The 24,829-nt window shown below is 51.4% G+C and overlaps 3 protein-coding genes across 3 annotated transcripts; 2 read left to right on the top strand and 1 right to left on the bottom strand.

Annotated features, from left to right (window-relative positions):
• Positions 1-10,108: 10,108 nt before the first annotated feature.
• Positions 10,109-13,888, top strand: LOC136523926 (uncharacterized). Its single transcript, XM_066517439.1, has 7 exons — positions 10,109-10,399; positions 10,942-11,025; positions 11,111-11,733; positions 11,816-12,632; positions 12,773-12,962; positions 13,209-13,367; positions 13,446-13,888. The coding sequence occupies exons 1-7, from the start codon at positions 10,109-10,111 to the stop codon at positions 13,886-13,888; spliced, it is 2,607 nt and encodes an 868-aa protein (XP_066373536.1).
• Positions 13,889-15,664: 1,776 nt separating this feature from the next.
• LOC136523925 (uncharacterized) lies at positions 15,665-16,021 on the bottom strand. The gene has a single exon (XM_066517438.1). It carries the CDS (start codon positions 16,019-16,021, stop codon positions 15,665-15,667), a length of 357 nt encoding a protein of 118 aa, XP_066373535.1.
• Positions 16,022-22,775: 6,754 nt separating this feature from the next.
• Positions 22,776-24,277, top strand: LOC136519567 (aspartyl protease family protein At5g10770-like). The gene is made up of 2 exons (XM_066512952.1): positions 22,776-22,877; positions 22,950-24,277. Exon 2 carries the CDS (start codon positions 22,976-22,978, stop codon positions 24,209-24,211), a length of 1,236 nt encoding a protein of 411 aa, XP_066369049.1. The 5' UTR covers positions 22,776-22,877; positions 22,950-22,975; the 3' UTR covers positions 24,212-24,277.
• Positions 24,278-24,829: the final 552 nt, after the last annotated feature.

Raw genomic sequence — 24,829 nt, 5'->3', positions numbered from 1 at the left:
GAATTTTTGAGCAAATCATTTTCACAACGAAAAATGTTTTTTTTCTAAAAAGATAAGCTTTGATAGGCGATTAATATGCCCCTTAAATTTTGTATCATTTTTTCGAGCATGTTAATGATCTCAAATGAAAAACTTCAAAACAAAAAACTAGTAGATCTCATTAATAGCTTCAACTTTAGTATAAATAATATCTTCATTTGGAATGGTATGAATCAGACTCTGTATCATCGTTAGATTCAAATTGTTCTAACTCGTATAAGTGTGGCTCATAAGTCCGGGTCACAAACGAGTAGGCCTCTACTCATTATGTATTGGAATTTCAATGGGGAGAATGGACTGTCTCATCAGGAAAGATATGCTTTATTCAAATAAGAAAGCATGGGACTTGAGAAATAAAAAAAAGCATACTAATTTTGTCCCTTAGCCCAACATTAGTCTCTAATTGAAGTATGGCTTGCTTTCAGTATTTCTAGCCAAAGCTGATTAGTGTTTGCATGTCCACCAAGTTTCTTATTCTAGTTTATTCTGGCCAACGCTGATTAGACTAGTTCATAGAGCTTGTTTTTGGAGACTTATATGCCTTATGTTTGTCATTTTGGCCAACGCTGATTGATGAATATTTGACCATAAAAGTTTTACTGGGCAAAACCTTAGCAAGAAATAAGTGTCGTCAAGCTAAGGATAAGAAATGAGATTCTAAGTAAATGAGCTATCCACATGGCACCCTGATTATGTTCCTAGAGAACACAGAAATCAGTGGGAGCAAAGTCCAAGGAATTGCGTTTCTACTGTTAAAACTATTTCACTAAGTTAAGATTTGGTGAATGTGTTTCTAGAGAATGCAAAAATCAGTGGGAGCTAGGGGAGTTCACAAAGGAGGAAGATTGAATCTTGGAGATATATGATATGAGCTTAATTTTCTGTATCAATGACTCAAAAAGACATAAATATCTCAGTTTGTGCCAAAAGTCATTAGTATACCTCCATTTAAATTACTACAATTCTATTGTGGATTTTCAAGAGTCCATTAGTAAGCCACAACAGATACATGTAGCAAGCATTGGTTGATAATTAGGCACATAAGTAAACCTCTATTGTTATTAAACTGCTTGTGATCCATGGTAAATCTGTAAGTGATCACATTAGAAGAGGAATTTGTTATTCTAAACTAAATAATTTTTATAAGCTAAGGTCCATAAGTATATATATAAAGTGTGGTTGTCAATAAGTTTTCTAATGAAGTCAAAACAGTAGGCTATAAATGGGTCTATAATTCTAAGCGTGACTTCAAAGGGAGTTTTAAAAGATTTAAACTAAGAACATAGCCCGTGATGGTTTATAATTTCATTAAGTGGACAATTATGTTTAAAAAAAAGGGTGAAAAAGTTTATTGTCCTAATACTCTACATGGGTTAAGTTGGGTTATGTGGCAATAGGAATGTCACATAAGTGTTTGCGCCCAAAATTTTTAATATGATATATTTTGGTAAAGCCTCTAAGTTTTTTTGGCTATTGAGATACACCATATAGGACCAAATGAGTACTAGGATTATCACGAAAAGCATATCAAATGAATGCATAAGTGATGGATTTTGAATAAGTAATGACATGCCTATTTGTTCACATAATGCAATTGCATAATGCATTAAGTTTAATTATCCCAAATATTCTAAGAATAAGTTAGTAACAATTGAAGAGGAAGACGTTCCATATGCTCCGGCTGTCATTAACTTTAAGAATGCTCAAAGTCAATACTAGTCTAGCTTGGCATTGGGATACTAGGCAAAATATTAGTTTATTAATCTAGAATAGGTCCACTGGAAGGTGCTAAAGAATTTTAACATATTGCTGAGGCACTAAAAGAGTCATCATGCCACTTATAAGAATTAAGAATTATTCGCCAATTCTCTAGAGTATGTATAAGAAAGTGCACAATTAGATTATACCCACTCTGGGAGAGAAGGACAACTTTAATGAAAGCTCCAAATATAATTAGTATTAAGATGAGCTCAATTAGTGGCATGAATACGGCAGGCTACGTGGCTTAAGAGATATTATCCCAAAATTGAGTATTGACATACTGCTACAGGCCTACAGTTAAGTTGCAGTATTATTTCGAGTAACAACAGATTAAATGCTGATGCCAAGCACATTGATTAAATGTTGTGAAAGAAAGAACCCATGATCAAATTATTAAGCTTGAGAAAAATAAGATCTAAGCTGATGCTAGGATATTTGATTATTTGAGGATTAACACTTATCCTATTTATGAGCGCGCAAATCAATTTGGGTTTTAGTGCAGAGTCTCTAACTTGATTTCTGGTAATAGGGCCATATTCTCCCAATAAATAATAAGCGTTCTAATAAGGTATTGCGGTGAACTATGAGTAATAGGGTCCCAGTGGCGATTCATGCTACTACCGACGCATTGGTCTGGTCTTTGCTGTAGTACTGAGTGTGAACATAAGTGTAAAATGAACATTAGTTGCATAAGTGCATTAGCCGTTCGATCAAGTGGGAGAATGTTAGAATGTGATCGGTTCGGCTAATCTCGAACTTAAATACGAGATTAATTAAGCGTTAAGCTTTTGGTATACCCACTCGTCATTTATTTCCAACTAAATAAGAACTGCCGTGATTCGGCGGCAACCCTTAGAATTCCGAGGATCCGTCCCCCTGGCCCACAGCGTTATTATAAATAAGAGAGGCGTCCCTGGCATCACTATCTATTGAAACCACATGACTATTCGCATAACTGATCGATTAGGTGCTGGAGGGTTCAGGAAGACCGTCTACCCAAGTCCATCCAGGTATTGCAAGATCTACGTCGCGTTCTTCACCAACTGGGAGCATCAAGCCCCGATCTGGTGAAGACTAAGATCTACTTCATCTACGTCAACTTCATCACATTTCCAGCGACACAGATGGCATTCATAGGCTCTGGTTAGTATCTAAGATTAGTTTCCGCATTAAGATGAATTAGTGATCATGTTTAGGCTAAGTTAAGATCCTGCTAGTCTAAGTTTTATTTCTACAATTTTGACATGATCTGTATTGATCGTACGCACAAAACCATGCCGCGTACACTACTGGAATCTCGCTTTTTTCTGTGTGTGTGAAAACACACAGAAAAATGCGAATACCGTCAGAAAAATATTTTTCTGACGGTGTACCCTCAGAAAAATACCCACAGAAATATAATGACAGAAAAATTAAATTTTTCTATGGGTGGGTCAGAAATAATTTTTCTGTGGGTCTCGCACGCACAAAAAAATTATGTTCGCCCAGATTAAGACTATTTTTTCTACGTGTTAATCCACATAGAAAAAAGAAATAAACGCACAGAAAAACACATGTTTTTTTTTCTGTCAGTCTAGGTGAACTCATAGAAAAATTCATTTCACCCAGATTAAAAATAATATTTCTGTGTAGCCAGCCTCACAGAAAAAAAGAGTTAAACACAGAAAAAATATTTTAAAACAGTAGCAACAACGTATTAAAATATATATTTTCCATACAGTAAATTTTGTGCATGACCAACAAGGTTTCATTCAAATAATACACAAATCAGTAGTTCATCATAAATGGAGTCAATACTTATGTCAAAAATAGAATTAGTCTGATCTATCAGCACATATATCATATATACAAATATGATATCTGGTCATCTACATGTTCAACATGAATACTCTAGAACCCTGTATCATAGCAGCTGTTTGTTCTGTTGGGGTAATCATTAGCAGACTAGAACTAGATCCTGTGCCATTTGCAACAACGGCACCATCAAATCGTTGCCTAAGTTGAATGGCATGTTCAGCCTCTGCTCGAGCAACCTGTTATGGCAATCAGATAAGGGATTACCAATAATGTCATAAGACAGCTAAAAGATTATTACACCATAAATAAATTTCAGAAAAAAAAGAAAGGAGCTAATTGAGAAGCAGCGACTGGAATCAAGACATGCATGTCGGCATCACCCAAGGCACAAAACAGAGAAATGGAAAGGCCAGACTAAAGGATGTGAAGACCACTCTGAAAGGTGATCAAACATCTCAATATGCTATGGAAGCAGTCTAGGTGGGCTTTTTCAATATAACAGGCTTAATCTCAAGGTGCTAAGAAAGAACTCTAGGTGGGTTTTCTCAACATAACAGACTTAAGTTGTAATCAATAAATAAATAGTTCAAGTGAGCAATGGAATTAATAATTAGTTTTAAGTGAACATGGGTTTGGCTAGGTAGGAATCAGAACTGGCAAGAGGCATACTTGTGCCATAAAGGTGCTAGATGTCTCAGACAACACACATGCTCATGGCTTACTAGTGCAGGTGCCATTTATGAAAACAAGAATTCAGTTGGGAATGAACGGATTAGGTCTCTCTAATTGAAGTTCTACACATATCCTCTAATAGTACCCACTTTCATAACTGTGGACGGACATGATTGCAAGGAACAATAACAGATGAAATGCCATCATGCAATAGGGCATAAAGAATAGTTCTTACTTGCAACTGGCTGCGAAGAATTTCTGACTTTGATTCCTGTTATAGAAATAGGAAAGACAATTTCGAAAAGCATGAGTCATATGTAACTGAGATGGAACATTTGGAAGATAATGAAAGTGTGCATAAGACCTGTTCAATGAGAGCTTCTTTTAATTGATTTATCAGCGATATTTAGGGGATTTCATGCTAGCTGTTTTATCTCAAAAGTTATCAACATGTTGCTAAAAAAACATTTAAGCTCTTGTTCTGATTCGAGACACATGTTTTGTGCTGTAAACACAAGCAACCTTAATACATTTTGAGAAAGCATAGAACACAGATTAGAACTTAGGGCAAAACCAAATTGTCACTGCGATACAGGAGGTAGTATTTGCTAAGTTCCTCCAGACTTCAGTAGAAAAAAAGCCATCCTACATATCCCACAGTTGTAACTTGTCATTGGAAAGTATAAAATTTGTTTAGCCAAAGCCCCTGCAGATAACTAAGCGTTCAGATAACATTTTGTTAATACTCAACTGGTTAAATACGCAACAGGTAAGAAACAAACACTAACTTTACTTTTTCGTACCACACATTGCAAGTGGATGGGCATGTAAATGGATAACACATAAATTCAGTACAAAATGCAGATACAAAGAACTAAATGACTGAGAGGATACATATGTTGGCTTTAATTGTGCGTTTAGAATACGTCGGCATAATGTTTCAAGCCATCGATAAGGTTTACCTGATGCACATACAAGGTTACAAGATGTCCTTCCTGTCAAAATGCTTTACACTACTAGCCTACTAGTAAGAAAAGATCAAGGAAAAAAGAAAGAAAAATATTGCTAACATAACATACATTCAAATCAATAGGAGGCTGCTGATGTGATTTCCCCAGATTCTTAGAAGGGCTGCTGATGTGATTTCCCCAGATTCAAATCAAGGAAAAAAGAAAGAAAAATAGGAAAAGTAGTATAATAGGAAAATCAACTGGCATGGTTCCTGTAGGCTGGCTGAAATAAACATGCTTTGCTCCTGTTATCACGATGAGTTGACATGGATCTATTTGCCAAATCAGAGTAAAGAACTAAAGAAACTAGAAAGGTGTTGTACAATACTTAAGTTGGAGAGCAAAATATTCAGAAAGGCAGCTCATGAGAAAATGGCACAACAATGAACTCAAGTTGGGAACAAAATGCTAGTGCTGCGAATGATTCTGGTGACTGGGGAGGCTGGGGTAGTGGAGTTGGAGCTGCTGCAAAGCTAGCAGATCAAGATAATTCATGGGAGGTGCATGCTAAGGTGCCGGACAATTCTTGGAATGCTTGGAATGCTTGGAATGCTGGAGATGGAATTGGAAGACCAAATGCCAAGTCTAATGCAGGATCCAGTCAAGCAAACAAATTTCACATTTAAAATTACTTCTAGCCTTCACAAAGCAGTACAGCTGCAAGAGACAGGAAGAACTTACAAATCTACAAGTGCAAAAGAAATGACAGGTAGGCAGTGACCATCTCCAGAAATTTCACATTTAAAAGTATATAATTACCAAAATTTCACAGAAGAAATACCACAAGACGGTGACCATCTCTAGAAATTTCACATTTGAAAGTATTACCTAAGTTTCACAATCCAAGGAAACAAATATATGATTTGCATGCAAAAAAGTCATGTTCTTCTACAAATAGCAATGCAAAAATCACAGAGCTCTATTGAACTGAGCTAATAGAAAAGAAACTATTGGTCATTCCAGATCCATTAGAGAGCAGTATGTCAAAAGCACAAGAACTACATATATTTCACCTGGAGTAAAAGAACAAGAGCAAAAGAACTCGAGAAATGGCTCAGATTTACCCATTATCAGCATGACAACTGCAACTTAATTTCACCTGGAACTTAATTTAATTCTCTCTCTCTAATGGGAATTGAACTAGCCACAGAACTGGTTGCTTGTACTGGTACAAGCCATCCTAGTTAAGCAGCAAATAGAACAAAATATCCCAAGTACCAGCTCATAAGGTGCTAAAGTGCAGAAGTTCTCTAATGGAAACTTGATTCATCACAGCCACTAAAGAGTAGTACAAAACAAAAAAAGTCACAAGGCATAGTTAGGGAAGGGGAGAGCAGCGCGGCACAAAACTGCAACATAGAAGGTGGTAATTAGATTACTATAAGTATGATGGCTGCAGTCACTAATATGAATATCACAGAAAAAAGAGCAAATCTGTCGGTGTTTCGGACCGGGGGGTCCTCAACCAACCGACTAGTGAATTTGTACTGCGTGCCCCTAATCCCGGATGGTGATGCAAAGAGACACAAGGTGTATACTGGTTCAGGCAATCGGTGCCCTACGTCTAGTCTGAGAGATCGATCTTGTATTCCTTGCACCGAAGTGCTTGTAGTAGGGGGTTACAAGCTGGGTGAGAGAGGGAGCTAGTCCCAGGTCTCGGCGTGGAGCGGTGCGGGCTGCTTGAGACGTTGCTCTCAGGCAGCGGGAGAGTGGGCGTCAATTGAGTGAGTGCGTTTGCACGGGAGGGTGTGTGCGCATCGGAGTCAGCCCCCAGAAATGGCCCTGGCTGCCCCCTTTTGTAGCTGTAAGGAGGGAGCCAGGAATACATGAGAGCTACACGTGGAGCCTTAGAAGAAAGATCTAGTACTCTATTCCTATAGCAGCATAGTGTCGGGAATGGCAATTGGTACTTGATCACTGGTGCGTCATGCCGGCCATGCCTGAGGCTGTTGAAGTCGTAGGAGTCCTTGTTGACGTCTAGTCAGCATGGCCTCTACTGTAGGTGACATGCCATGCCTTGAGAATTTTTTGACTTGGTGGGGTGTCGAGGCCTGGCAGGTCGTAGCTAACCGCGCCGAGGCCTGATTTGCCGAGGCCTTGGAGGTGACCTGTGTAGCTGACCGCGCCGAGGCCTGATTTGCCAAGGCCCTAGAGGGAGCAGTTGGGCCTATGCACTGATTCCAAGGCTATAGTGACCCGGTTTAGGTGGAAAAGTGCAGGGCATGGTAACCCCTGCACCGTCAGTAAGGGATGGTAAAAAAGGAGATTTGACCGTTGTCCCATCGCTCCTGTTGCTGTACCCTGTCGGTCGTGGCTGACGTAGCGGGTGCATTCATGCGCATTAAATGGATGGGACAGCCTGCCAGAGGGACGGCCTCGGCGAGAGGGCCTCGGCGAGAACCGGCCTCGGTGAGAGGGCCTCGGCGAGAGGGCCTCGGCAGGGCGAATCAAAGAATCGGCCTCGGCGAGAGGGCCTCGGCGAGAGGGCCTAGGCAGGAGGGCCTCGGTGAGAGGGCCTCGGCGAGGGCCAAGGCCACGTGGTTGTCCTTCGGCTTTGATATTTGTAAGGTCTAAGCAATCTTTTCGGTTCTTGCTTAGGGTACCCCTTTTTATGGTATCCGACAGTAGCCCCCGAGCCTCGGGGGGAGTGCGAGCACTCTCCCTGAGGGTTTGTCGAGACTTGGCTTGCAGCTGCTCCCATCGGGATTGTGTTTTGTTCTCGTGGTTCTGGTGGGTGCGCGCGAGCGCACCCGCCGGGTGTAGCCCCCGAGGCCCTGGAGGAGTGGATTTGACTCCTCCAGGGGCTTTTCTTACGTCTTGCCGAGCCCATGAATGCGAGTTCGGGTCGCTGAGCCTCGATTTAGTTACAGGAAGAACCCCCGAGCCTCTGCTCGGAGCGAGAGGACGACCAGGAGTTTCCCTGTCTTTTTTGCATCGCCCTCACGCATCCGTTTTGTTCAGAAGGAGGGGTGGAGGGTGCCATGCTACCCTTGGTGGGCTCGAGCAGTGACACCTTCGGTGAGCTGTTATTAGGTAAGTCCAAGTGGAGGCCCGAACCCCGTTCTTTAGGGGTCGGCTAGCGGTCCATGGACGCACTCCAAAAGTACCAGAGGGTTTCTCTAGTGGGTGTCGGGGCCGTTCGCTAAGCCCCGGTGGCTCGGTGCCTCCCTACGGTGGGATCCCATTCGGAGACTTCCCTGCCGGTCTCGGACACGACTTAGAGCATCCCGAGCAGTCGCCTGCTCGGGTCTCGGCCAAGCATGGGCTCGCCCATAGTCGTCCCTAACTCTGTTGCCCTAGGGCGGCTATCGAAACCCTTAGGGGCCCAGCCTTCGAACCCCTAGACCGTAATGGGCTCGATGCCCTTTTATCGCGTTTTTTGAGTCTTCAGGTGCGGGCTTGGGTCGCTTGTCTTTGTCTTGGGCGTAGGAGGAGCCCTCGAGCCTCCGCACGGAGCGAGAGGGCAGTCAGGGGTCCCCCTAACTTTTTTGTTCAACCCTCGCACATCCTTTTCGTTCAGACGGAGGGGTTGTTTGCCGAGCCCACTTGTGTGCAAACCTGGGTCGTTGGGTCTCAGCAAACTTGCAGGAAGAGCCCCCTAGCCTCTGCACGGAGCGAGAGGGCCGTCAGGTGCTCTCCTGGCTTTTTTATACGACCCTCGCGTGTGAGGATTTGTTTGCCGAGCCCCCCTCGGGTGCGAGCCTGGGTCGCGGGGGCTTAGCATATCTGCAGGAAGAGCCCCTAGCCTCTGCGCGGAGCAAGAGGGCCATCGGGAGTTCCCCTGGCTTTTTTATACAACCCTCGCGCTTCCTTTTTGTTCGGAAGGAGGGGTTTGTTTGCCGAGCCCCTCGAGTGCGAGCCTGGGTCGCTGGGTCTCGGCAAAGGTTGCAGGGAGAACCCCTTAGCCTTTGCGAGAGGTCCATCAGGGGTTTCCCTGGCTTTTTTATACGACCCTCACGCTTCCTTTTCGTTCGGAAGGAGGGGTGGAATATGCCAGGCTACCCTCGATGGGCGCGAGCGGTGGCATTTCTGGTGAGCTGTTATCGGGTAATCTGAGTGGAGGCCCGAGCCCCGTTCGTTAGGGGTCGGCTAGCGGTCCATGGACGCACTCCAAGAGTACCAGAGGGTTTCTCTAGTGGGTGCCGGGGCCATTCGCTGGGCCCCGGTGGCTTGGTGCCTCCCTACAGTGGGATCCCATTCGGAGACTTCCTTGCCGGTCTCGGACGTGACTTTGGGCGTCCCAAGCGTTTCGCTTGCTTGGGTCTCGGCCCTGTACGGGCTCGCCCGCGGTCGCCCCTGACTCTGTTGCCCTGGGGCGGCTGTCGAAACCCTTAGGGGCCCAGCCTTCAAACCCCTAGACCGTAATGGGCTCGACGCCCGGTTCCTTCATCTGAAAGGAATAGGGTGGGGGGATATCTCCCCCATCGGTTCGACAACGGTCGGCGTGCCTTTTGAGGCGATTTCCTCGGGGAGGCGGAACGATGCCTGCTACTGCAGCGGTCGGACGTGACGTGGCGTCAGTGGATGGGACGTAACTGTTCCCACGATTAATGAGGAAAAGGTGGACACGCGGGCAGTAAAATCGGATCAGGATTAATCGCACCGGATCTGAGGGAAACTTCCCCGATTTCGTCGCCCGTCCGTTTCGCCTTCACCCTACATAAATACGCAACGAGCTTCGCCCCTCCCCTCCTTACCTTGCCCACATTAGCATTGCCGTCTTTGAGCCGTCGCCAGAGCAGAGAGCCCCGGGAGGAAGAAGGGAAAGAGGCGAGGCAGAGAAGGAGAGAGAGAGACTCACCACCGTAGTCGAGCCCTCCACCGCACTCATGGCCGACGACACTGTTGTCATCGGGGCGGACCCTTGGGATCCATCCGACGTCACCGTGGAGATGCTTCAGTCGCTCATCGACAGCGGGCTCCTTCGTCCAGTGACCGACCCCAACAGGCCAGAGTGGATCGCTCCATCAGGCGAGCCGGAGCCGAGGCCTCGCGATGGTTATGTCGTGAGCTTCGTGTCCTTTCACAAGCGCAGCCTCAGCGTCTCGGTGGACCGATTCATGCGGGCGCTCCCGCACTACTATGGCGTGGAGCTCCACAACTTCAACCCCAATTCTATCGTGCAGGCGGCCATCTTCGTCGCTGTCTGCGAGGGGTATTTGGGGATTGCTCCCCATTGGGAGTTGTGGCTCCATCTCTTCCGAGCGGGGCATACCACCAAGCCGACGGGCACGTCGGGCACGAGGAAGGCAGTGAGGGCCGGTGGCTGCACTCTCCAAGTGTGCTAGGACCTCTAGCACCTCTATATCCTGGCCTGGCTCGCATCAACCAACCGTCGATGGTACACGAGCTGGTTCTATCTCCGCAACGACGACGGCGGACTTCCCCCCTACACTAGGCGGATTGTGGGGAGCTGCCCGGAGAGGTGGAAGTATGGCGTCCCGAGGGAGGATCAGCCCAAGCTGCAGCCACTCCTGGAGGGGCTGCAGAGGCTATGGGACCGCCACCTTACTGCGGCTGTGGTCGTGGCCGCCTTCCAAAGCCAGAGGGTGCTGCCGCTGATGGTTCGGCGGCACGCCTGTTCGAGATGAGGCCGGATGAGCCGATCGCGGGCATCCAGTTGTCTACCTCTACCCTCTCTGATGAGGAAATTCTTCGCCAGGTGAGGGAGACGGTGGACGCGAAGCTGAGGAGCGGTGGGCTGACCACCCTCGCGATGCGTCCGTCTTGGGGGTATCTCTCGCTGGTAAGTCACGCGCCGCTACAGCCCCCGAGCCTTCTCCATTTCTCATCATTTCTCGTTCCCTTATGCGTGTTCGCTATTCCTGCAGGGGATGAGGGACGTGCGACCCTCCCCGCCACCCGTTCCCGAGGACGCGAGGCGGCGGGCGATCAACCGGGCGCACGCCGAGGCACAGAAAAAGCGGAAGGACGCCAAGGCGGCGAAGCGCATGAAGCAGATTCTTGCGCGCGAGAAACTAGACGAGCGTCGTCGGCAGCAAAGGAAGGACGGCCTCTCGTTGGAGGAGTCCCCATCGTCGTCGCTATCGACGAATGCCTTAGACAGAGATGACGAAGGTGAGATGGGGCGGGGTCCCCTGGACCATCTCCCTGACGTTGAGGAGACGACGCCCGGGGCGTCGGCAAGCAGCCCGGCGCTCCCAAGAGGAGGAGGAGCTGACCCGGGGTCGGCGATTGCCTGCCTCTGGGCCGAGACCGACACACCCGAGGAGCGGGCATTGGGCAAGCGTGCCGTCAACCCGGTGGGCTCGACGGCAGCAGTGGTGCAAGTGGCGGCGGAGGCGACGCAACTGCTCCCGCGGAGGACCGAAGAGGCACCGGGATCCATTGAGGACCGGCCGGCGCCGATGGATATGGAGGCCGTGCTTTTGCCACCGCCACCGCCTTTGCAGACGAGGGTCGCCGTGTCGAAGCGGTTGCTGCCCCGGTCGAGGTAAGCATACTTTAGGTGGTGCCGCAGCGTTTTCCATTTGTTCCTTTGTCTCGTGCTGACCCTGTAAGTGTTTTGCCCTTAGCCAGAAGCAACCTGCAGAGGTGCCTTCCTTGGCGCCCCTTAAAGCGCTCAAGGCGAACCCTGGCTTCACCGCCCATTGGGTGGCGGAGGCGCATGCCACCCTACAACGTGGCGCGGCGTCGGTGAGGGTCGACCCGAAGGAGCCGGCCACCCACAGAGGGGCTGCCGAGTCCGTCTTGACACGGACGGGGGAGGGGTCGTCTCCGCCCCACGAGGGTGAGGTCCATGAGTCAGATGGGGCCGAGGCGCCCTCAGTTGCCGAGGCCACCGAGGTCGAGGCCCCTAGGGTCTCGGAGGCCAAGGCGATGGAGGACGAGGCGCCCAGGACCGCCGAGGACGCAACGGCGGCCGTCGGAGCCCCCGCGCCCACCGAGGCCACGATGGCAGAGGCCGGAGCCCCCGGGACCACCGAGGCCGTCGTGATTGCGGCGAGGCCGTTGGCCCCGGAGTTGGAGACAGAGGCGACGGTGGCCTCGGTGGCACCCTTGGTTCAGGTCTATCCGGTATCTTCCGACGAGACTTCGCAGGGGCGGGAGGCGGTCGACGCCGAGGTGGCCGCCGCCATGGAACAGCTGGTTCCATCCTCGGTCAAGGGAAGCTCGGCCCTCATGCGAGTGCGACCCGAGCCCCACGGGTGGGATCACCCACGTGTCCGGTGGCAGAGCCGGGATGACCCTGAGGGGGAGCCTCTGTTCGCCCTTAAGGACGCGGTCGAGGGCGGGCGGTGGGACACCTTTGAGCAATACCGCCAGCTAGCGGAGCGGTCACTATGGATGGCGCTGTCCGTGGTGGCCGATGATCTGCCCAGAGTCGCCCAGGTTCGTACTTTCTTTTCTCATGCGGTGTTGTCTTTTTCTGGGTTTTCTGGTAGTGAATGACCCCTGTTCTGCTTACCCAGGAGCTCGAGACCCGGTCCCTCAGGAAGTCGGTCTTTCTCCGACGGGAGAGGGACGTCTAGGACAAGCTCCAGCGGCAGAAGGGCCTGCTTGCAGGTGCCAACGAACTTTTGGCGACACGGAGCGCGGAGGTGGAGGACCTCCGCCTTCGTTGCTTCGATGCAAAGGTCGAGGCAGCCGTGGCCCAGGAGCAGGTCGCCCCTCTGGCGGCGCGGGTCAAGGAGTTGGAGGAAGAGCTAACCCATGTGGTTGGTGAGCGGGATGCCTTCAGGTCCCGGGCTGAGGAAGCCACGGCCTCGGGCAAGGTCCTTGTTGGGCAGCTAGGGGCGGAGCAGAGTGCACACCAGCTGACGAAAGGCGCCTTAGATGAGGCCCTTACGGTGGCTGAGGCCTCCCGGACCGAGGCTGTGGTCTGGAGGGGAAAGGCCGAGGGTGAGTCCTATCCCTCGTTTAATTCTATTTTCTCGTGTTCGCTCCCTAACTCCCTGTATAACGCAGAGCTGGGGAGTGAAGCTTCCAAGGCAGCCGAGGCTGCTCGGGTCGAGGCCCAGCACCTGAAGGAGAAGGCCAAGGCGTCTCGGGTTGAGGCCCAGCGTTGGAAGGAGAAAGCCGAGGCCTCACAGGCCGAGGCCCAACGCTGGGGGCAGAAGGTCGAGGGTGAGTTCCGTAGACTTCCACCCCTGATCTAGCTTGTACTCCTTTGCGCTCAACCTTGTTCCGTTGCGTTTGGCGCAGAGTTGGAGAAGGAGGTCACCCAGGCAGCCAAGGCCTCCGGCGCAGTGCAGGCGGTGCTTGACACCGAGATCGGAGAGCACGATGCGCTGAAGAGCGCCATCCGTACCGCCTGCGAGGCCCTAGAAGTCGAAGGGATCCAGTCAGGAAGCTCTCTCAGGAGCCGCCTGGTTGCGTTGAGCGACCAAGTGCGTGAACGGCTCCGAGGGGCGCTGCATACGGGCGTCAAGCGCGCGCTGGCCGTCATCGCCTTGCACTACGTCGGCGTTGACCTTCAAGCCATCAGCGATGGCTACATCCTACCCGATGATGACGAGGAGGCCGACGAGGCAGTGATGAAGCTGATGGAGGCGACGGAGGGTCCCGGCGCAGCGCTGGCTGGGCTGTTCGAAGAGGAGGTGGTCCCTCCGCCGCCGTCCGCCGATGCTGGAGACCCTGCGCCTTGATCTGGGCCCAAGAGACCGTGTAATTATATTAGGGATTATGTTGCCCTACCATAACGTTGGTGGCCATTGAGGCCTTTTTAAAGTGATCGTGCGCCGACGCTTTTTTAATCGTTTTTCTTTATTGTATTTCCGAGCCTCTGCCCTCTGTCTTGTTTCTGAACGTATCTCTTGCAAAAAACTTCCTCGGAGCCTAAGCTGCCCCTTGGGCAGAAGGTGGTGAGGGAGTGCCGTAGCCCGGAGGCGTAGGCCATCTCGCGACTCAGCCGGCCTTCTGGCCTTGAGACAGTCTTTCGGTCCTTAGTTTTTTTCACAATCGATTTGTCAGAGCACGCTAGAGAGTTTGGCGTAGGAAGTTTTTCAAAAAACGACTAAAAAACAGTGCGTGGGACTTAGGGGGGAGGTCCCCCCTTCTAGCCCCCGAGGGAGGCTCGGTTCTGCAGAGACAGAGCAGAGCGTTCCTTGTGGTGTTATCATAATGCCGAGGCCCGCGATGGGCTCGGTGGGTTTCTCTAAAAATTAGAACTAAAGAACGCTTCTTAATTGTATTCCGAGAAACAATGTATACAATGCTTGGAAATTCTAAGGGTAGAAACGACGTAGTTGTTCTATGTTCCAAGCGTTGTTGAGGATTTCGCCCTTCTCGTTGGTCAGCTTGTAGGTCCCAGGCTTGAGCACCTGGGCGACGATGTACGGTCCTTCCCATGGCAGGGTCAGCTTGTGGCGGCCCTTGTTGTTCTGCCTCAGCCTCAACACCAGGTCGCCTACCTTCAGGTCTCGGCTTCGAATGCGCCGGGCCTGAAAGAGCCGTAGGGCTTGCTGGTACTTGGCCAAATGTAGTAGCGCCACATCTCGGGCTTCCTCTAGTTGGTCGAGGGCGTCCTCACGGGCGGTGTGGTTGCTTTGCTCGTTGTAGGCCTGTAGCCTCGGGGAACCATATTCCAAGTCAGTGGGGAGGATAGCCTCGGCTCCATAGACCAAGAAGAAAGGTGTGAACCCTGTGGCTCGGCTTGGGGTGTTCCTCAGGCTCCAGATGACCGACGGGAGTTCGGTGAGCCATTTCTTGCCAAACTTCTTCAACCGGTTGTAAATTCTTGGCTTGAGGCCTTGTAGGATCATGCCGTTAGCACGTTCTACTTGGCCGTTTGTCCTTGGGTGTCCTACGGCTGACCAGGCCACACAGATGTGGTGGTCGTCGCAGAATGTCAGGAATTTACGACCGGTGAACTGTGTCCCGTTGTTGGTGATGATGGTGTTCGGAACCCCGAACCAATGGATGATGTCCGTGAAGAATAGCACCGCTTGCTCGGATTTGATCTGATTGATCGGGCGAGCCTTGATCCATTTGGAGAACTTATATATTGCCACCAGCAGATGGGTGTAGCCCCCAAGGGCCTTCTATAGAGGCCCAACCATGTCAAGCCCCCACACGGCAAACAGCCATGTAATGGGGATGGTTTGGAGGGCCAGGGTCGGGAGGTGCGTCTGCCGCGCGTAGTACTGGCATCCCTCGCAGGAGCGTACTAACTTGGTGGCGTCAGCAACCGCTGTTGGCCAGTAGAACCCTTGGCGGAAGGCGTTTCCAACGAGGGTCCGAGGCGCTACGTGGTGACCGCAGGCTCCCGCGTGCAAGTCCCAGAGTAGGGCTTGTCCTGCCTCGGTGGTGATGCATCGTTGGAGGACGCCAGATGGGCTTCGCCTATATAACTCGCCATCGCTGAGAACGTAAGTCTTGGCTCGCCGAGCGAGCCGTCGGGCTTTGGTCCTGTCAGCGGGAAGCTATCCTCGAATGAGGCAATCAAGGAACGGGACTCGCCAGTCCATGTCCTGGTTGGCCTCAGGAGGTTCTGGGTTGACTTCCATGACCTCGGGCTCGGCCGAATGAGTCTCAGCGACAGAGGGGGCCTCGAGCCCTACGGCGGGCTCGACCGACGGGCCCTCTTCCGCTGCCGAGGCGTGGTCGATGGAAGGCTTGTGGAGGTCTCTGGCGAAGACGTTCGGGGGGACCAGGGCCCGTGCCGACGCCATCTTTGCCAGTTCATCCGCGGCTTCGTTGAATTTACGCGCGACGTGGTTGAGTTCGAGACCGTCGAACTTGTCTTCCAGGTGACGTACCAGTTTGCAGTACGCCTCCATTTTGGGGTCGAGGCAGTTTGACTCCTTCATGACTTGATCGACGACGAGCTGCGAATCGCCCCGGATGTCGAGACGTCATGCTCCAAGTTCGATGGCGATTTGCAAGCCGTTGACGAGAGCTTCATACTCGGCTGCATTGTTGGAGGCGGGGAAGTGGAGCCGAACCATGTAGCGCATGTGTACCCCGAGGGGGGAGATGTTCGAGCCAGGCTCGCGCCGAGTCTGACAGGAATAATGGGAGGTTGCGGATGATGAGCAGGTCATCATCCGCGCCACCTAGCTGACAAGCTAGGCGATAATCGGCCAGCCAAAGTTCGGGATTGGTCTCGCCGCTGTATTTCGTGAGGTTGGCTGGTTGCCGAAACCGGGCCGGGAAATGGGCGACACGGATAGCTCTGCTAAAGACTCGAGGGCCAGGTGGCTCAGGAGAAGGACTGCGGTCCTCCTCGCTGTCGTAGCGGCCACCTCGGTGCACATGGTAGCCTCGGGCGGGCCCCTCGCTGTCATGGCGCCGTCGCCTGCCGACTACCTCGTGCTCGTCCTGCGCCTCGCGTCGGTTGCCAAGGCAGTCGTGAAGCAAGGGGACCCTGTTGAGTGCCGGCACCCGAGCGGGCTCGGGATGGACCGAGGCCTCCCTATCCTACCGAGGCGGGGCCATGAGACGTTCCGAGGCGCCACCGCGCCGCCGAGAGGCGGAACTTTCGGCCTGCTACACCGCGACGGTCTCGAGGAGATCCTGGAGCTCACCGTGGACCCGTCGCCCCTCCGTGGTAGAGGGCTCGGGCATTGTTCGGACTAACATCGCCGCAGCCGTGATGTTCTGGCTAGCGCGATTGAAGATTGGGGGCTGCTCACCCCCGTCGTCGTCGTTGATGTAGTGGTGCACATCACGGGCCCTCCGCCGGGCTCCTCCGCCATCACCGCGACCTCGCTGCTCCTGCTCCAGAGTGTCTCAAAGCTATTGCAGGAGAAGTCGGTCCTGTTCGACCTTGGCCTGAAGCTCACGGAGCTGCTCCAGGTCCGGGCGTCGAAGTTGTGCAGGGGCAGGGTTCTCGTTCCTCGCTGCAGGCGGGACAACGCATGGAGGTGTGGCATCGCCCGCTCCCCGGCGAGGCGGGGAACGGGTGCCTGTCCCCTCGTCCTCATCGCCTATTCTCGGCATGCCGAGTTCGACGTGAAAGCACTCGCGAGTGGGGTCGTAAGCGCCCTCGTCGTCAGAGTCAGAGTAGCCGAAGCAGTAGTCGCTCGCGAACAGGAAGCGGCGCATGGATTCAGGGTCTCGTAGTCCGGAGAAGTCTGCCCCGGCCCATGCCTCGTCCTCTTCCGAGGAGTCAGCGTGGGTGTGGACCGAAGTCGTGGTGTCGAAGTCGAGGGCGAAGCATTGTGGCGTCCTGAGGGCTCTGCGTGAGCAGAGGCGTAGGCGGAAGCGTAGGTGGCGGTGGCATTTCTCAACCCGAAGGGGTACGAGGATGGTGCCATTGCCAGGTTCTGCTCCGCCGAAGTCGATCCCTCAGGATGCCGTAGGGAAGAGCTAGATGACGGGGCGTCGCCGCATGCCGCCGGCATTTCGCCCATGTCCAGGCTTAGGCTAGTCAGGTCCCCAACCAGGGACCCTGTGCCAACAGCTGAACATGGGGTGTCTGCAGGACGCGGTGCGTCACCGCGAGCTCGCGTGGCGTCGGAGTGGCCTCGCTCGTGTCGTGCCTGGCGAGCGCGACGAGAGCGGCCGCCTGGGCGCCGTCTGCGCCTGGGTTGTAAGTGCGTGATGTCGACGTCGGTCAGAGGGGCTCGGGGCGTGAGGAGTACCATATCGTACTCACATCCTAGAGACATGAACTCTAGGCTCCCGAACCAGATCACCGTGCCGAGACGTAGTGGTCGTACGGGGTCTGCTATCCGGGACTTGTTGGGATGGCGAAGTTGACACGCAGAATCCCCTACCTGGCGCGCCAACTGTCGGTGTTTCGGACCGGGGGGGTCCTCAACCAACCGACTAGTGAATTTGTACTGCGTGCCCCTAATCCCAGATGGTGATGCAAAGAGACACAAGGTGTATACTGGTTCAGGCAATTGGTGCCCTACGTCTAGTCTGAGAGATCGATCTTGTATTCCTTGCATCGAAGTGCTTGTAGTAGGGGGTTACAAGCTGGGTGAGAGAGGGAGCTAGTCCCAGGTCTCGGCGTGGAGCGGTGCGGGCTGCTTGAGACGTTGCTCTCAGGCAGCGGGAGAGTGGGCGTCAATTGAGTGAGTGCGTTTGCACGAGAGGGTGTGTGCGCATCGGAGTCGGCCCCTAGAAATGGCCCTGGCTGCCCCCTTTTATAGCTGTAAGGAGGGAGCCAAGAATACATGAGAGAGCTACACGTGGAGCCTTAGAAGAAAGATCTAGTACTCTATTCCTGTAGCAGCACAGTGTCGGGAATGGCAATTGGTACTTGATCACTGGTGCGTCATGCCGGCCATGCCCGAGGCTGTTGAAGTCGTAGGAGTCCTTGTTGACGTCTAGTCAGCATGGCCTCCACTGTAGGTGACATGCCATGCCTTGTGGATTTTTTGACTTGGTGGGGTGCCGAGGCCTGGCAGGTCGTAGCTAACCGCGCCGAGGCCTTGGAGGTGACCTGTGTAGCTGACCGCGCCGAGGCCCTGGAGGGAGCAGTTGGGCCTATGCACTGATTCCAAGGCTATAGTGACCCGGTTTAGGTGGAAAAGTGCAGGGCATGGTAACCCCTGCACCGTCAGTAAGGGATGGTAAAAAAAGGAGATTTGACCGTTGTCACATCGCTCCTGTTGTTGTACCCTGTAGGTCGTGGCTGACGTAGCGGGTGCATTCATGCGCATTAAATGGATGGGACAGCCTGCCAGAGGGACGGCCTCGGCGAGAGGGCCTCGGCGAGAACCGGCCTCGGCGAGAGGGCCTCGGCGGGGCGAATCGGAGAATCGGCCTCGGCGAGAGGGCCTCGGCGGGAGGGCCTCGGCAAGAGGGCCTCGGCGGGGGCCAAGGCCCCGTGGTTGTCCTTCGGCTTTGATATTTGTAAGGTCTAAGCAATCTTTTCGGTTCTTGCTTAGGGTACCCCTTTTTATGGTATTCGACAAAACCTGTTCAACATTAGTAAAAGTTGCCTCCTCTGGAATCTCAGAAATTCCAGATGACAATAGGTGACGAGAACGTTCACGTGTGTTGTACAATTTATCCCTGACATCACCAAGTATGACACGATATGGTTCATTTTTGAGGAACTTGCTTCCAGAATTACATCTACATTCCTGTTTGTGAACAGTACACTGTTGTGTTAATTTATACTTGACCTCATTGACACACGGAGGTCTATTCCATATGGCATTCAGCAAGTGAGGGAACTTATTGGCATCTCATGTGCCCTCAAGCAAGTGTTGTATAATACTTAAGTTGGAGAGCAAAATATTCAGAAAGGCAGCTCATGGGAAAATGGCAAAACAATGAACTCAAGTTTGGAACAAAATGCTAGTGCTGCGAATGATTCTGGTGACTGGGGAGGCTGGGGTAGTGGAGTTGGAGCTGCTGCAAAGCCAGCGGATCAAGATAATTCATGGGAAGTGCATGCTAAGGTGCTGGACAATTCCATTGATTGGGGAGGCTGGAGTAGTGGAGGTGGAGCGGCTGCAAAGCCAGCAGATCAAGATAATTCATGGGAAGTGCATGCTAAGGTGCAGGACAATAATTCATCAGAATATATTAAACTACACATAGAAAAATAATTGACATGGTGTAGAGCAAATAACAAGCTTACTAACCTACACAAGTTTGTTGATTGCAAAGAGTCAAGCATTGTGTACAGACTAATATTAACATCAACCTAGAGGCATGTAAGGTTACCTTGTCTCAGGTGCATGTATGTCAGAAACAGCAGCAACAATCATCCAGCATGCAGCAACAGCAAAGAGCAGCAAGCCTGCAAAAGGGCTTATTAAAATAGAAACACTACAATGTTTGAACTGTCAAAAAATCAATGAGCCAACGAGGTACTGTACCAATAGAAGATTTACGAAAACAGTTCCTTAACTAATTGATCCATGCCAGCTGCTCCATGGCATCACTGCGTCCTGCTTCATGACAAATAAAGTTATAGTCAAAACCACTGTGAAGCACCAGACTTATGCCATGCTACTGCACTAGATCGACCATTTCAGCTTTAGGCAGTTCATACGGTTGCAAATCTTCGAATTCCTTTTCAGCAGCAGCAAGATCTTCCGTAGTCTTGTGTTGCCATGTGTTTCTTGAGTTTGCTACAAAATGCAAAAAAAAATTCTCAAGCAAACATAAACATAAATCATAGGAGCAAGATTCGACTTTATCACTTCTAGCGTTTTCAGTTCCTTCTCCCTACAGAGCACACAAAATTATGCATATGCCGAAGGAAGAAAAATAACTTTGGTGGCCTCACGTAGTATTGTATTGCTCATGCCTCCGTACATGTTCTCGGCCTATGTGACACTTAAATCTTTCTGCTCTCTAACCAAATCAAATTTACTAGTTATTTGGTTTGTGTGAGAAGTAATGCATAGCTCTTTCCAAAGTCTTTCTACAAGGACTTACACTAACAATGCTATCATTATTTCCTTGCAAAATTTTGGGATGTAACTTGCACAAGGAACAGTACCACGATAATTTCCAGTATTCCTATTTGAATGACACCTAACAGAAGGATATGATTTTGCAGCAAATATGTGCAGCTCCACATCCTAGAATGGAACTTTTGTACTCTTTCTTAACTCTGGCATCCTTGCTAACATATTTTAACTCACACCTACAATACCACAGGCTGCAGATTTCTTTTTTTTTTATCTATATAATGGTCACTGAACTTAGTATCATTAAGAATCAATGTAATTGGTTAAAGATTCAACCATATCTCCAACGACAGGCTATTCCCAGATCTATTAAAGGCAATTAAAAGGACAAAGAGAGCTGATAGGGTTACACAGCACACACCTTGATGCTGATCTAAAAAGCTTGATGATGCCATGAGCAAGGTGGAGACGAGAGTAGCCGGATCTGCCGCTGCCTTGGGGACCGCCGCCGCCTTGGGGCCGCCGTCACTTGGGGTGCGCACCGCCGACTTGGAGCTGCACCGAGGAGAGCAGCTGGGGGGCGCACCGCTGCCTTGGGGGCCGCCGCTGCCTTGGGGCCGCCGGGCGAGCAAGCGAGGGCCCCGGACGCGGGAACTGGCAGGCCGCCACGACTGCCCACCTGGGCGCCGCCGCTCCTGCTGGCCACGTGCCACCCGGCGAGCGTGGGGCGAGCCGGCCGCCGCCGCTTAGATCCACCCGACCCACCGCGATGAGAGGCAGAAACAGCGCCGCGATGACGACAGGCACGAGCGGCGGCTGCATCTGGCGAGCGCTAGGGTTGGTACACCATTTATATATGTGTTCAGGCTAAGCACGGCTGGATCTCGGGAAGAAGGTAGGGGAGGGGGGAGCTGGAGGGGGCGGCACCGGCCACGCCGAGGAAGAAGGGGAGGGAGGGGAGGGGCGGGATCCGGCGGAGGATGGGCGGGTGCGGGTGCGGGAGGAGGGGAGGGGAGTGTGGGGGGCTGGGGAGGGGAGGGGAGGGTGCGGCGGGGAAGAAGAAGGGGAGGGAGGGGAGCGTGCGTGCGTGAGGAGCCGAGCGGGCGAGTCCGCGGCGGGTTAGGGTTAGGACTTCTTGGATTTTTTCCGTGCGTGTGTACGTTTTTTCTGTGCGTTTTAAAATAACCGATACAATAATAATATTTTTTCTGTACGTGTATATATTTTTTCTGTGCGTTTTTAAAGAACCGACAGAATAAGTTTCATTTTTCTGTGGTTGCTGATTTTTTTCCGTGTGTGTATTGTCACGCATAGAAAAATCATACAATTATTCTGTGGGTTTTCGTATTTTTCTGTCGGGATATTTTGAAACCCACAGAAAAATCGTAATTTTTCTGTACGTACCAAAAACGCACAGAAAAATTCGTCGCCCACATACCAATTCGAGTTTCCAGTAGTGGTACGGTATGGATTCATGCGTTAGCCACTCATCGTCCTTCCTTCACTTCTTTGTTCCTATCACAAATACCAATCCGTCGACCACCCTGGGGGAATCATATCTTTTCGACTTTTCATAATGGAAATTGGAAAAATCTAAACACCTACTCTCCATTTGAATCGAACCTTTGAACGAGTTTCGATCGCGCGCCGGCGCCGGTTCTGGCCGAACCAAGACTGAGATCCGTGTTTTTTTTTATCACATATGCTAGAATTCAGTCGCCTGAGGGTCTTAGGCGATGGGTTTTTGGGGTCCGTCTGCTGTCTTTTGCTGTTGAGCTGGCGTAAGCACCAAGATGCCAATAAGTAGCCATGGAGATAGCGTTGTAATCGAAATCGACATCCAGCAAACTACAGCAAGGAGCCGTGTTTACGATGTGTACGATGTCACATGCACGTACATAGACACGCAGAGGCATTCGGCAATGTAGAGAGGACAAAAATGTGGGCATATATCGAGAGACCTGCTAGCTAGACAGCAGAACATTCATTCGTATGCTTGTAGAACGAACGTAAAATATCATCGTGTCTAGCTTTCTCCGTCCCTGCTTGTAGGCATTCGATGCCGTGTTTGATACTCCTAAATAAAATGTTCGCCAAATTGCCCGATAAATAATGCCCCGGCTCCTCGGTACGGAAACGTACTTTGCAACGAAAAGCATCGCCATGGCTTCTTCCCCTCTGCTTCTGTGCGTCCTCCTTCTATGCAGCTACTGTTTGATTGCACTTGGAGGCAATGAGCGCGGCTTTGTTCTGGTGCCAACAAGCACCTCTTCGCCATCCAATCCTGCAGCGTGCTCACCGGCACCACAAGGTACGCAATGCAATGCTACTGATGAATACGAATCAAAGTTTCAGACTAACTCTGAAGTGCTATCCGTGTCAGTGACTTCTGATCCCAACCGTGCGTCCATGCCGCTGGCGCACCGGCACGGACCGTGCGCGCCGGCATCGGTGGCGGCCACGAACAGGCCGTCCCGGGCCGAGATGCTTCGCCGGGACCGCGCTCGCAGGAACCATATCTTGCGCAAGGCATCAGGGCGCAGGATCACGCTGTCGGACGTGGGCGTGAGCATCCCGACGTCCCTGGGCGCCGCCGTGGACTCGCTGGAGTACGTCGTCACGCTGGGCTTCGGCACGCCGGCTGTGTCGCAGGTCCTCCTCATCGACACCGGCAGCGACCTGTCGTGGGTGCAGTGCCAGCCCTGCAACTCCTCCACGTGCTACCCGCAGAAGGACCCCCTGTTCGACCCGAGCACGTCGTCCTCGTACGCGCCCATCCCGTGCGACTCCAAAGCGTGCAGGGACCTCGACACCGACACCTACGCCAATGGCTGCACCAACTCCAGTGGCACCTCCCTGTGCCAGTACGGGATCCAGTACGGCAACGGGGACATCACAGTGGGGGTGTACAGCACGGAGACGCTGACGCTGAGCCCACAGGTTTCGGTCAAGAACTTCAGCTTCGGCTGCGGCTTGGTCCAGCGTGGCACGTTCGACCTGTTCGACGGCCTCCTCGGGCTCGGCGGCGCGCCAGAGTCGCTCGTCTCGCAGACGGCGGAGACGTACGGCGGCGCCTTCTCGTACTGCCTCCCGGCGGGCAACAGCACCACCGGGTTCCTCGCGCTCGGCGCGCCCAGCAACAACACGGCAGGGTTCCTGTTCACGCCGCTGCACAGCGTGCCTAAGGAGCCGACGTTTTACTTGGTCAATCTCACCGGCATCAGCGTCGGAGGGACGCAGCTCGACATACAGCCGACCGTGTTCTCCGGAGGCATGATCATAGACTCCGGCACGGTCGTCACGATTCTCCCGGAGACGGCCTACTCGGCGCTGCGGACAGCCTTCCGGAGCGCCATGTCCGCGTACCCGCTCTTGCCACCGAACAACGACGAGGATCTCGACACGTGCTACAACTTCACCGGCAACAGCAACGTGACGGTGCCGACCGTTGCCCTCACGTACGACGGCGGTGTCACGATCGACCTCGACGTGCCTTCGGGGGTTCTGCTCGACGGCTGCCTCGCGTTCGTCTCAGGGCCCCCGGATGGCCATACCGGAATCATTGGCAATGTCAACCAGCGCACGTTCGAGGTGCTGTACGATTCTGGCCGCGGACACGTCGGATTCCGGCCAGGCGCTTGCTGAAGTACGTCTCAAGTGCATGCTGCTGTATTTCAAAATTTCACACGGTCGTCATACAAGAATCGCAGCTGAAATAATGGATCGGAAGGATGGTACGTGCAGTAAGTGAAAACTAGACGAGCAGTTTTTTTTTTGTTTGTTGTTGTCATGCCTAAATATATTATCAGTCAATATAAAGGAACAATGCTATATTTATATTTTATCTGTGGCTTAAAAATTGCACATGTACAACTACGATTTCACTTTAGTTTTATATAGCGGCAATATAATTCTGGCAAAACATCAGACAAATATGCACTGTAAGGTCGAACTAAAAAAGAGGGTACATTATATGCCCTTTGATTTTTTTTTAAAAAAATAGGGATGACGTATCTATGATAACAATTTTATTGGAAGCAGATCAATGTTGTAATATTGCAGATATAAGTGACATGCTCCCAACATATTTAAATAAATTAAATAATCTAATTTCGAACATAACAAGCATATTACGCAGAGAAAGGCCATATAAAAATGTGATATAAATGCACAGGAGGTATTCCAAAGCTTTTATAGAATAAATACAGCTACTCTTGCTCATATCAACTTTAAACATGGCATGTAGATGAAGAAGGCAAATTA

Source organism: Miscanthus floridulus, chromosome 18, assembly GCF_019320115.1.
Source record: "Miscanthus floridulus cultivar M001 chromosome 18, ASM1932011v1, whole genome shotgun sequence".
Lineage (NCBI taxonomy): Eukaryota > Viridiplantae > Streptophyta > Magnoliopsida > Poales > Poaceae > Miscanthus > Miscanthus floridulus.
This window is presented reverse-complemented; position numbering and strand designations above follow the sequence as displayed.